General features: G+C 55.1%; 5 protein-coding genes and 1 non-coding gene across 6 annotated transcripts; 3 read left to right on the top strand and 3 right to left on the bottom strand.

Annotated features, from left to right (window-relative positions):
* Nucleotides 1-518: 518 nt before the first annotated feature.
* Nucleotides 519-1,241, top strand: BO66DRAFT_329073 (putative antigenic thaumatin domain protein; the record flags this gene model as incomplete). Its single annotated transcript, XM_025644011.1, has 2 exons — nt 519-614; nt 831-1,241. 2 exons carry the CDS (start codon nt 519-521, stop codon nt 1,239-1,241), a joined length of 507 nt encoding a protein of 168 aa, XP_025501282.1.
* A 1,194-nt stretch (nt 1,242-2,435) lies between these two features.
* Nucleotides 2,436-4,056, bottom strand: BO66DRAFT_157831 (putative thiamine pyrophosphokinase). The gene is made up of 3 exons (XM_025642193.1): nt 3,937-4,056; nt 3,593-3,886; nt 2,436-3,536 (listed from the first exon to the last, which is right to left on the bottom strand). The coding sequence occupies exons 2-3, from the start codon at nt 3,640-3,642 to the stop codon at nt 2,630-2,632; spliced, it is 957 nt and encodes a 318-aa protein (XP_025501281.1). The 5' UTR covers nt 3,643-3,886; nt 3,937-4,056; the 3' UTR covers nt 2,436-2,629.
* Nucleotides 4,057-4,554: 498 nt separating this feature from the next.
* On the top strand, nt 4,555-4,636 carry BO66DRAFT_t241. The gene has a single exon. It is a non-coding gene; the product is annotated as a tRNA-Ser (tRNA).
* Nucleotides 4,637-4,904: 268 nt separating this feature from the next.
* On the bottom strand, nt 4,905-6,535 carry BO66DRAFT_379501 (FAD/NAD(P)-binding domain-containing protein; the record flags this gene model as incomplete). The annotated part of the gene is made up of 8 exons (XM_025645854.1): nt 4,905-4,996; nt 5,050-5,250; nt 5,308-5,502; nt 5,548-5,800; nt 5,859-6,044; nt 6,093-6,167; nt 6,239-6,364; nt 6,425-6,535. 8 exons carry the CDS (start codon nt 6,533-6,535, stop codon nt 4,905-4,907), a joined length of 1,239 nt encoding a protein of 412 aa, XP_025501280.1.
* A 726-nt stretch (nt 6,536-7,261) lies between these two features.
* On the bottom strand, nt 7,262-8,407 carry BO66DRAFT_403902 (SGNH/GDSL hydrolase family protein; the record flags this gene model as incomplete). The annotated part of the gene is made up of 3 exons (XM_025648895.1): nt 7,262-7,492; nt 7,547-8,170; nt 8,237-8,407. 3 exons carry the CDS (start codon nt 8,405-8,407, stop codon nt 7,262-7,264), a joined length of 1,026 nt encoding a protein of 341 aa, XP_025501279.1.
* Nucleotides 8,408-8,988: 581 nt separating this feature from the next.
* On the top strand, nt 8,989-10,584 carry BO66DRAFT_379499 (glycoside hydrolase family 140 protein; the record flags this gene model as incomplete). Its single annotated transcript, XM_025645853.1, has 2 exons — nt 8,989-10,047; nt 10,096-10,584. The coding sequence occupies 2 exons, from the start codon at nt 8,992-8,994 to the stop codon at nt 10,582-10,584; spliced, it is 1,545 nt and encodes a 514-aa protein (XP_025501278.1).
* Nucleotides 10,585-12,271: the final 1,687 nt, after the last annotated feature.

The following is a 12,271-nucleotide window of genomic DNA, read 5'->3' as shown; positions in this document are numbered from 1 at the left end:
CAGGCCACGCCATCCACTTGAGCCAATCTGGTTAAGCAATCAGGCCAGACCAGATGAGACCAGTCAATAGGAGACTCCATGCAATGGATGGGGCCTGAAGTCCCAAACATGTTCGTCTGCCCCCCCCTCCCAGCGAGGAGGAGGAGGGGGGGGCGCTACATTGGGCCCGCGCGCCTTACACTGTATTGAAAGCCTGTCATACTTCTTTTATAAGTCCTGCTGGCTCTGCTGCTCCTTCCTTTTACTTCTTTTCTTCCTTCTCTTTCTCTCCTTTCGTCGAGTCTTCTGCTCCCCCTACACTTTCGCCGTTCCTCATCCCCTTCTCTCCTTCGGGATTGTCACTCTTTTTTCTCTGGCTGCTATCAGTCAGAAGTCATTCCTTGAAACCCCCCCAGGTCAGCTAACCAGCCACAATTCGATCGTATCATCCGATCGTCCTTCCTTTTTTTTTCTCAACTCACGTCAGTTTAAAAATCGTCTGAGTCGATATTGACGTCCTGTCTCTACTTTATTCCATCATGTTGTTCTCCAACTACATCCGCGCCGCCGCCCTCTTCGCGGCCATGGCCTCGGCCATTCCCATCGCCATGCCCCCGACGGCCACCGAGGTGCAGGTCGAGACGGAGACGCAGGTGGTGACCGAAGTCCTTGTGGCTGGTTCCCACGGACACAGCTCGCACACCACCACCACCACCGTCAAGCCCACCACCACGGCGCATCACACCTCGACCTTCGCCTCCACCCACGCCTCGGCCACTCCCTCGGCCTCCGCCGTCGCCTCCTCGACCAGCAGCAGCAGCGGCAGCAGCGCGACAGGCGGCCGCGTCGAGATCGTCAACAACCTGAACCACACCATCTACGCCTGGTCCGTCTCAAACACGCAGGGCGAGATGCAGACCCTCGTCCCCGCCGGCGGCACCTTCACCGAGAGCTGGCGCACCAACCCGGACGGCGGCGGTATCTCCATCAAGCTGTCGTCGACCACGGAAGTGAGCAAGGTGCTGCAGTTCGAGTACACCGCCGAGAGCGAGACCGTCTGGTGGGACCTGTCCTGCATCAACATGGAGAAGAACTCGTGGTTCACCGAATACGGCTTCTCCGCCGTCCCCAGCGTCGAGTCGTGCCCGTCGGCCAAGTGCGCCGCCGGCGACAGCGATTGCTCCGAGGCGTACCAGAACCCCGACGATGTCGACACCCTCAGCTGTTCGTCGGACAGTGTGATCAAGCTGGTTCTGGGCTGACCGCTGCCCGAAGACAAACAGTTCCATTGAGACTCGCCTGTCTCGTTTCTTCTCTTTCTTCACGCGATGACATATGCCACTCGACTTTCTTATCCTTTCTTTTTCTGTTGACTCTTGCGGGAACGGTCCTTCGAACCTGCGAGTGTCTGCCTTTCAGTGCTTTAGTCTTATACCTTTCAATCAATTCGTATACATAGGTGTGTTCTTATCTACCTTTATCCTTGCCTCCTTGGGCTTCCATTCATTGATGACGTGACGCTGGACGCATGGTCATCTCATTTGTACTTTATCTCACTATAATCGCCAACTTTGTATCGGTCGCACGGCCACGGTCGGGTGATTTGTCAGATCGCATGAATCTAGATGTACTTGTTTCAACTGCCTCGAAGTTGTGCCTCGAACGGGAGCTGCGGGTGTTGAGCGTCGGCGGCAACAGACGTGGGATTGCTGACTTTCGAGACCTGAGAGCCACCGGGTCCGTATATCCGCTGTTCGAATCGCACACTTTCTCCAAAGAAGTCGATTCAGTCTGAAGTCGAGGGGTCGTAAGATCTCCTGGGTTGTGATCTCAATCTGTTTGAGGCATCCTTTCCCTTCACCCACGAGCTGCCCCAGCACGCTATCAAAGTCCAGTCCTTCTTGGTCCGCATAGTCACGGTCCATGATCTTTAAGGTTCCCAATTTGGGAGGAAATTCCTCGAATCATCCACGGCGAATCATTCTCGTGCCGAGAGCGGAAAATCTCTCAAAAGGAGCACAAGGATGGACATCCTCCAACGGCTCCTCGGACAGATTCCAATCGATCCACTTCGGATAAGCCGTCTCATTCACCAGGCTTTCTAGCGTGTCCCTGTGCTGGAGAAGACCATCCCAGAGGCCGGCGACGAATTCCTCGGGTCGATACGACTCTGACTGAAGTAAACATTCGACCGCTTCAGCTTTCTCGGCTGCTGCAGGATAGTTGCGATGTCCGATCCTGTCATTGGGGTTTCTGGCCACATGCCTGTAGTAATGCTCGATTCCTGTATGGGAGACTGACCCCTCCTAGTCCACAAAAGTTAATCGGCATAGCACAACTGACTTGGCAGCAGTTGCTCAAATCAGCATCCGTACACGTAGCGAACTGCAGGATGCCATGGAAAGTTTCAGGAGGAAGGAAGGCCGGGTCACGCGTTTTGAGATGCTTGATAAGGCGCTTGTCAGGTAATTGCATTGTACTGGCGGAGTCGGGTACATCCGACTCTGATTCGATATTGGCGGGGCATGACGCACTCTCGAGAGGGAAGTCGACAGTAAAACTGGAACCGTGGAAACAAATCACATCGAGATCGATGAGAGTGACAGGTAGGGACGTCACGTGGTCCTTTGTTTCTCCAGTAGTACCTACTCTATGGACCACACGGCAAAGGCAGCTTGCGGTGCAGCCTGGCCACGATCTCCGCATAGTCAGGCTCCTGTTCAGCAGTGAGTAGTCCATGACGAATCAGAAAGTCCAGCATGACAGCACCACTGCTAGGTTTAAACCGCCCATCCAGCAGCGCCTGTTTCACCGAGTCCACCCCCATGCGATGGAACTGCCAAATATCCTGGTCCACCGGTCGCAAAACCTCTTCCTCTCCCATCTCCATATCATACACGAAAAGCACCCCGGGATTGATGAGTCCTACCGGTCCCGAGGCGCGTACATCACTAACATTCATCCAGGTCACGGTCCCCGCCGCGCGAGCGTCCGACTGCACCCGGGCCGCCGTCATGCCCGCTTCTTCCTCAGCCTCGCGGACCAGACACTGCCACGGCGTCTCTCCGATAGCCATCCCGCCCGCGACCGCGTTATCCAGGAGCCCCGGGTAGGTTTTCTTGTTGGGGTTGCGCTGCGGGATCCAGAACTGGTACCCTGCGACCGTACGCGTGTATACCGTCATGTGCACCCCCTGCCCAATGATCCCCCACATGGAGAACTCGCTGCGATCAATGGCGACCGGGAACCGAGCCCCCACGATGGGAAACATCTCCCCGCGGGTTCGACCGAGCTCGGGGAAGACCCCGAGTTCGCGGGCACGGTTCATCTGGTGCGCCAGGACCTGAGTGCACTGGGCCTGCCAGTCCGGCCCCGCGGGACGGCGCAGGCGGACTAGCTTCTCCGGCTCGGTTATGATGTCGAAGTCGGGCGTCCAGGGCATGGTGTGGACGATTTCGTCGGTCAGGAGTCCGTGGGGTCGGTCATCGTCGGGGAGGCAGAACTTCCACAGCGTGCTTGTGCGGTTATCGTAGACGGGGTCTTCCGGGTAGGGAAAGCTAGTATGGGATGTGAGTAAGTGGTGACAGATGTAAGAGGAAAAAAAAGCGCTCACTTGTCGCAATCTTGAACGACTTGGAGGAAGTTGTCCATCGGCTTGGGCATTGTGTTGTGCTGTGTTGTGTGTTGTGTTGTAACATGATGGCGGTGGAAACCAGAAGGAAGGAGGGAGACAGCCGGCCAGATAAGATAAGCGGGAGAAACCCTTTTCCATTCCGGCAATCAACTGCGCCAGTAGCTGTCGACAATCAACTTTCAAGAATGTTTTCGTATGATGTTAGACAGGATGCGTTTTTGTAGTTTTGTGTAAGCTGTCTATGTACGGAGCTCCGAGGTGTGACTCAGCCAACTGAATGGTAGATTAGTGTACATGCATACTTTATCCAAGGTTTCACAAACTGCAGAATGTATATATTTGCAAGTCGGTCTCCACGGTTAGGATCGGAAAGAGGACCCGCACTACATTTGTTTTTTGGGGACCAAGTCAAACAGGACCTCATCAGAGCAGGAAATAGCTAGGCTTTTGAAAGAGAGAGAAAGCAGATTAGCAAGATTCGGCATCGTGATAGTGCAGGTCTTGACCATCAAGGAGATGCGCCGTCTTCTCTGCGCAAAATGGCACTAGCCCTCAAGCAGCCTAGCTGATGCTTACTCAGCTTGACGAAGTTACTTAACCACATCGAGCAAAGCTCAGCTGGGGCTGAGTCTAGGCTGAAACCGGTTAGAGCCCATGCAGACCTCAGTTAGTTACTTCCTTTGCTGCTGACTGCTGGGAAGGATTCAAATAAGTACTATGGTTTCTCACCACTACTCCACACAAGACTTGCTTCCTTGGAGCCATATGGATCCGATTATGAAAAGCACTTATGTTCATAATCATATTCAGATCAAAAGATTTGAGCTCAATGAAGTACTCTCCAACAAGAACCACGGAACTCGACCGAGAAGTGGGTCTCCCACAACCCCTTTTTGGCCTTCTTTTGAGGATGCTGATTTTACCCGAAACACATCATCCAAGACAGTATGGCCGAGTGGTCTAAGGCGATAGACTAGAAATCTATTCTCTTCGGAGGCGTCGGTTCAAATCCGACTGCTGTCGTCTTTTTGCTCCGGGCTTCTCTGCCCCTGTCTATTTTGCAAAATCGAGTCAGTGGCGGCAATGAAGTGCTTGGTGTGGCATGCGGACATGCACAGGGTTGTTGCCACGCGAGATACATCTCCGGTTGTCTGCCATCTATCAACTACTAGGCTCCTTCCAGATGAGATCCAGCACAACAGCATGAAAGGTGCATTTCAACTTAGTACCATTTCCAACAATCGATATCTTGCATCACTGCAATCACATTAGACACATCTATGGGTCCATTTCACTTCCGCTTGGACAGTTCGAGCAATGCTGTGGAACTCTTGACTTCGTTGTGCGAAAAGCAGATTCCCATGAATTTGACCATCTCCGCAGCTAATGACGTCGTGAGCCAAATGTCTCGTACCCTGACCTAGCCATGATCTTACCTGACATTCTCCGGGCCGTGGTGTCATTTTCATCCACGCCATTCATGCGTGTATAATCTAGGACGAGATTGACACGGGACCGACGGGCTTCCTCATACAATGCCAGACGGGCCGGAATGTCTTCCGTGCGAGTGCCGGCGGGCAGTAAGACCGCGAGGGAAACAGCATCCTCGATGGCCATGGCGCCACCCTGACCCATATCTGCTTAATTGTTAGCCTCCTGTGGTCGTTCGTCCGGGGAGAGTCTCTGTCACGCACAAGGTTGGAAGGGATGGGCAGCATCTCCCAGCAATGCTGACCGACCTCTTACCCAGGTCGGGAGGGTCTTCATGTCGAAGAGCTCCCAGACTTTGAGGTTATCGTCGGCCCCATCCACGAGTTCCTTGACCGCGGGTCCAAAGCCGGAGAACCCGGACGCAAGTGCACCTTTGCTTCCGACCGCTTGCCAGCCTACTTGCCCGGTCAGAATGTTGGATTTGAATCGAGTGTGGTGCTTACCTTCGCCAAGCCCACCCGCCTCGGCCGTAGGGAGGAACGCGCAGAGATTGAACACTTTGTTATTAGAGCAGGGATACGCGACCAGGCGTCGATCATCCCTTGCCCATTCGATGAAGACGCCAGGCTCCTGGACAATGTCTTTGGTCGCGGCCAATTGGCGCAAGTCATCGGTGGACAGCAGCCAACGGAAGCAGGATTTGCCCGCCGGGAATGGAGCAGGTGGCTGTTGGCCTATCTCGTTGCGGACGATGGACTATCGCGCGGGTAAGAGTGTCTTCCTTTCGTGATTCAACTTCAGCCGGAATACGTACGTGAAGACCATCGGCCCCAAGCAGCAGATCGCCCTCAAACCTATCTCCATTGTCAAGGGTCACCGAAGGGCTTTCACTGTCCACGTCGATCCCGACAATCTTACAGCCCATGTGCAGAGTGGCTGTCTGCAAGGCTCGCTGCTTGAGATAATTGTGTAGGTCGACTCGGTGCACGAGGTACCATTCCTGAAGACTTAGCACCTTATACTCAAGTGACGATACTGGCCAACTCACTGCTTGCCACATGTGTCGAATGCCATCGAACTCCTTCTTATACTTCAGATCGCCTAGGTGATCATACCGATGAATCTAATCGACGACTCAGTCTGAATCCCGCTGTGCCACGCCATAAAGCAAGCGTCAGACGGCAGGTTACAAACCTGTTCCAAGAGCGTGCCTCCAAAATCCCTGGGGTCGATGTCCAGCCAATTGAGCAAGGCAGTACAGTTGGGCGGCACATGGATCGCAGCGCCAGCCTCGCGCGAGAACTTGGACTTTTCCACAATCTGGAACGCTCAGCACATACACTTCATGAGGTCTCGACCATGTCATCGAGATATACATACCACCACATGATGCCCTTGTCTGCCCAGTGCAATGGCTGCAGTCAGGCCTGCAATCCCGGCCCCAACGATCAACACCTGCAACGGTCGGGGTTTTTGGCTCGTGACGGTCATTTTGATTTGTTGTATTGTAAGCTGAATGCTGATCTAAGCTCGCTTGACTACCTCCTCTGGCGTCGACTTCCCAGGACATTTTAACCATGCATAGGTGAAGCGACCATTCCTCTCTCGGAGACTCGGACTCGGGGTATTGCCTCGGAGATAAGACGGGATCCGACGGATCAGAGTGGGCTCAGACAAGGACTGATTGTTATGATTATGAGCAGGAGTCTATCCGCAAGGGTCGATAGAATATGTCAATCATTTCCCTGTGTTTCAGTGTGAGATGGTAGGTTCAATGGGATTGCTATCTGGACTTAGAGTGGAGAATGCGCCGGGGGCTGGACGGGGCGATTCGACGTGCAAGATGAGCCTCGCCAGGGTCCTTTTCTACCTATCTACCACACCGGTGAAGCCTACAAAATCCCTCAGTTTATCATGCTATCCAACTACTGTACCGGTAAAGTGCATACTGACAGTCTAGTGTATATGGCTTTCATGATGGTTGCTCCCTTCCGGGCCGGTCCGCCCGGAACGGTAAGACGAAAAAGGGGGAGGTTTCTTATCCTTCCCCTTCTTTGCCCCGCTCAACCGCCAATCTGTATCTGTCTTGACGGACCGATTTGACAACAAGGAGAGCAAGTTCTCCGGAATGCATGTTCTTACTCGTACTCTAGTACGATTTACCGAGCAGAAGTAGGAGTAGAGGCCCACGCTTGCAGTGTTCCCCTATTCGACTGTTTAGCTTCTCCAATACTTGGCCCACTTGCTCTGTCCCTTGACCACATTCACAAACTCCCGCGCAATGATGCGATCCGTCTGCTCGGACGGATGGAGGTCGTTCCACCACATATAGCTGTCCCGGACCGCACCTGAGCTGCAGGCGGAGCCACACCGATAGATCGAGCTGGTGACGTTGAGCGGCGCAGTGCCGTTCAGGTACTGGGACGGGTTCTCCCAGATATCCGTCGTCTGCGTGATATATCAGCCTGCCTGCAATCACCTCCCAAACTCAGCCATCCTTACCAAAGCATGCGTGTCGTAGAGCGCAAAGCTACTCTGCGGATACCGCTGGGCGATCTGCACCTCGTACGGCGTCTGATAGTTGAACACCGCGTTCACCAGCGTCGAGTACTGGCGCATCTTCTCGCTCGACTGCGTGATGTTGGGGTCGTACGTGGACTTGTCCGTCCAGTACTCCCCCGTGGGGAGGCCCCCGTTCTGCGGGGTGGCGTATTCCGGGGCCAGCTCGAGGGCGACGAGGTTCATCAGGACGAAGTTGCGGGCGCCGGCGGCGTGCAGCCGGTCGAGTTGCGTGTACACGCAGTCGGTGAAGTAGGTCAGCGCCATGCCGGCGGGCTGCTCCTCGGTGAGAAAGCTGCCGGGCCCCAGGTCGTTGGTGCCAATCCAGATCGCGTAGACGGTCTCGGCGGGCCGGTTGATGAGGGCGGTCTGGCCGGTGGTCTTGTTGACATACTCATTGTCGGCGAGGAACTTGGGGAGCTGGTCCTGTTTCACCCCGTTGCGCGAGGTGTCGGCCTCCACGGAGTCGCAGACCGCGCCTGCCACGGCGTAGTCGTAGAGGTTGACCCCCGTGTACTGCTGGACGTAACTCGGCCATGCGCGGCCTCCGTCCCATTCGTCGGTTGACTGTTTGTGGTACTGATTGTGAGTGGGGGTCTTTGGCCTGCAGTGCTTGTAGAGAAGCATTCATACCTGCGCTGCCACTGGTGGGGTGTACGAATAGACGCCGTCATCGGTGTAGCTGTCACCGAAGATCACCAGCGAAGAGAACTTCTTCAACAGGGCCTGTGATCGCCGCGCCGGTGCGCAGACTGCACGGCTAGTGGTCAGGGCCAGAACGAGCACTCCAAGCGCAGACTTCATCGTGATGGATAGGTGTCGGCGTTTCGGGTGTGAGGTTTTCTGGGGAAGCATGTCTCATGGTAGACAGGGCATCCCCGGGTAGTATTTCAACTGACCAAAGCCCGCGACAGCACTTTTCCCGGTCATTGATGCGGGGGGGAGTCATAACCCTTGGTATCTATGGTTGGTGGAGATTCTCGTGAGGCGGTCTAACACTCATGCAGGGGATGTATTAAGCAGGTTCGGATAGGCTGATTGAGAGAGAGACTGGCATGATGTCAGTGCAGAAATCCTCCTCGCGTACAGGCCGTGCCCTAACGACGGTCTTTAGATTGCGGGGTAATTGGATTTAGCCGGGCCACCAAATACAGTACCCAGTGTGGTCAAGCATCTTGCAGCATGTCTCCAGCAATTCGCAATTGGTGGGATTTTGTCCTTGCATAGGTGGTATCGCCTGCCAGGAGATTGTAACATGGTGCTATATTCGTATGCGGTCATTCTGCATTGTGCAGCAGTTCTGAGGGTCCAAAAGCGGAGGTTCTCCCAAGTCGACTGCAGCACTGTCACCGCATTGACTGCCCAGCATCAAGGTAACATAGCCCATCATGCTCAGAATTGCCCTTCTCTACTTCGCTGTTCACATAATACACGCCGTGGTGGCATGGCAAGTCCCTAGCGACTACGCCATCACCCCCTCACCGGACGGCCGCTTCCTGCAGCAGTCCAACGGCAAGCCATTCTTCTGGCAGGCCGACACCGCGTGGCTGCTATTTCACCGACTCAACTACAGCGAGGCGGAGACCTACCTGTCCGACCGCGCACGCAAGGGATTCACGGTCGTTCTCGCTGTCGGCTTCACCCAGGAAGGGATCACCAGCCCCAACCGCAACGGGGATCTGACCTTCATCGACGAAGATGTGACCCGGCCGAACGAGGCGTACTGGGCCTATATCGACTCGATCGTCGCACTGGCATGGAGCAAAGGCATCCGCATCTGTCTGGTGCCCGCGTGGGGCAAGTTCGTGCATGGAAGCGACAACTCCGCCAGCGTTCTCAATTTAACGACAGCAACCCCCTTCGGCCACTTCATCGGCCAGCGATACCCCTACCTCCCCAAGACCCTCGTGGCCGACACCAACCCCTACTGGCAGAACAAGACCGCTGTCAAGGCGGACTACCTCCGAGGAGGAGTCCCCCCGACCTATGAAGTGGTGGACTGGTCGCCCGTCTACGATGCACTAGCCGAGGGGATCGTGGCCGGCGAGCGACAAGCTATCTCAACATCATCATCATCCTCAGCAGCAGACAAGTGGCAACCCCTGATGACCATCCACTCCACCAACCAATGGTTCACAGGCGGTCCCATCGCCCTGGCGCACGCCTTCTTCGGGAACCGCAGCTGGCTCACGCTGGACACCAGCCAGTCCGGCCATACGGACTACGCGCCCAACCCTCCGATCCCGTGGTGGAACTGTCGACGGGGCTGGGAGCCCGTCGAGCGCATGTATGCGGCGGGGAACTCCTCTACGCAACCCTCTGGCGGCAGCAAACCGCGACCGGTCCTCGACAACGAGGCGCACTACGAGCACCGGTACAATGACGGGAATCCCGATTCGTTCTATTGGAATGCCAGCGACGTGCGCATCGGGAGCTGGCAGGCGGTTAGTATTCCCTATTCCTGTTAAATAAAGATACTGACCGCGGGACAGGTCTTCTCCGGCGCCGCAGGCCTGACCTACGGTGCCAACGCCGTGCAACAAATCGCCATCCCCGGATTATACGCCTCGGATGGGAGCGGACCGGGCGACGACTGGGAGCAGGACCTCGTGCTCCCGGGGTCCAGTCAGATGCAGTGGATCCAGAAGGTGGTGATGGATCGGGGCCAGGACAGCTATTTCCGACGCGTGCCGGCGCAGGATCTGCTGGTCGGGGATGTGGGAGGGGACGATGCCAGAGTCACCGCAACCAGAGATCGTGGCGGAGATTGGATCTTGGTGTACACGCCCACGGGCCAGGAGTTCCGGGTTGATACCGGGGAGTTGAGCTCGTGTCCAGTGCGGGCGAGTTGGTTTGATCCGTTGGATGGGACTTATATTTCGTTGGAGTACGCACAGTGCGGGCAGGGCTCGGTGCGAACGTTTACACCGCCGGTTGGGCAGGGGCATGTGGATTGGGTTTTGGTGTTGGAGGTGGTTTGATTGCGATGATGATTTTAGGTGGTGCTTGATGAGCCTCTCGAAGTGTAGAGACATGTCTTGTATCTGTCAAGCATGCTACTTGATGGCGGAAGATAGATTGTGAATATTAAGCGGCCACCTTCTTACATCATTGTTTGCCAGCACAGTATATAACCTATGCTGTATACTCCAGGACCCCGTAGAGCGCGCATGAAAGCACTGGCCCTTGTACTGCCCTCCGACCAGCAGCTCCTCATTCAAAACCAATAGTACCTGCACCATTGACCCAACTATTGCAGGTGGAATCCACGTGGCCGATTGCGGAGAGTAAACCTTGGGTGGTGGACCGGTGGTGCTTGCCACTGCACATTCACTGCTCAAAAACGAACCTCGGGTTGAATGCTGACAAACCACGGATTCAGCAAGAAAAGCCTGACTGCTGAGTCATTCTGCCACGCAACGCGTCGACCGCCTTCGGTGCCCACTCTCCCTCGGTGCGGTGGGGTCCGATTGGCTTGCGCTGTGGCGTGTGTGGCGCTACTCTGCTCCAGGGGGCAAAACCATGGAAATGAGGGGGATCTATGAATAGCCTGCTAAGACATGTCTCTGAGATGACCTCAATAGCACTGTTCAAGGTTTGCTGGCCCCGTCTGGCTTACGTAGAACTACCCAGTTTGAATCTTGAGTAAGCAGTAGTTTTAGATCCGGTTGCTAGGGTTAATGGACCTGTGTCTACTGCGTATAGCCTAGGTGGCTACATAACCACAAGATAATGTACTGTAACATTCAGCAGGTATAAACAAACCAATGCCCTCCAATTGAGCCCGGGGTCGCGCAGAGATTCCTGCAATTTAAGCACCGCCTCGACACGGCAGCCCTCCGTCGCCCGTCGCCCGACATGCCCGGCGTGCACGTGACCCCCCCGGGTCCATGCATCTCCCCTCCCCTGATCTAGTGTCAATAGTGGCCGACCATTGTTCATCTACCGATGCTAATAATATGCGTCGAAGATGGAGGTCTAGATGGGTGGTAGTACGGAGGGGGACTTTATTTAGCACAGGCGACGATGCGATGCGATAACTGTACTGCCCACCACGCGACGACGATCAAGACGAGCAAGAGGAAAGATGCACGACTCGACCGTCAGGTTATTCTACGATTGACGTCAGCCATGAGCAACCCGGCCGACTTGCCTTGGACTCGTCTTGAGGGTGGACGAGTGAGTTAACTAAGTGTAAGTCAGGGGAGTGATCGATCATCGGAGCGGGTAAGACGCCTGCCAGCTGGAGGTAAAGATCGCCGGTGGTGGGCAAGCCTCCGTGCGTTGTTGGCGTTCCAGAATTAGACCCAGCGAAATTGGACGGTACCTGCAGCCTGCAGCAGGAAGGTTGTGCTGACGGGGGGGTTGATGACTTGTACTCGAGTAACTAGTCAGGGGAAACGAAGTGACAGGAGAGATGCGCGACCGGGAGATGTACAGCACAGTAGTAGAAAAAAAGATTCGAGAACACAGTGAAGAACCCCTGGAGAATGGACCAGATCCGTTGGTGCGATCATGAATTAATTAATTTAATTAATCTTCAATTGATCAGGGGTAGACGAGACCGACAACCAGAAAAGAGGGAGAGCAAAGAGAAGAGCAACGAGAGAGACATGGATGGACAGCAGGAGGGTCGTCATCTCCGGACCACTGGGCACCAAGTCAGCC

Source organism: Aspergillus aculeatinus (assembly GCF_003184765.1).
Source record: "Aspergillus aculeatinus CBS 121060 unplaced genomic scaffold BO66scaffold_42, whole genome shotgun sequence".
Lineage (NCBI taxonomy): Eukaryota > Fungi > Ascomycota > Eurotiomycetes > Eurotiales > Aspergillaceae > Aspergillus > Aspergillus aculeatinus.
This window is presented reverse-complemented; position numbering and strand designations above follow the sequence as displayed.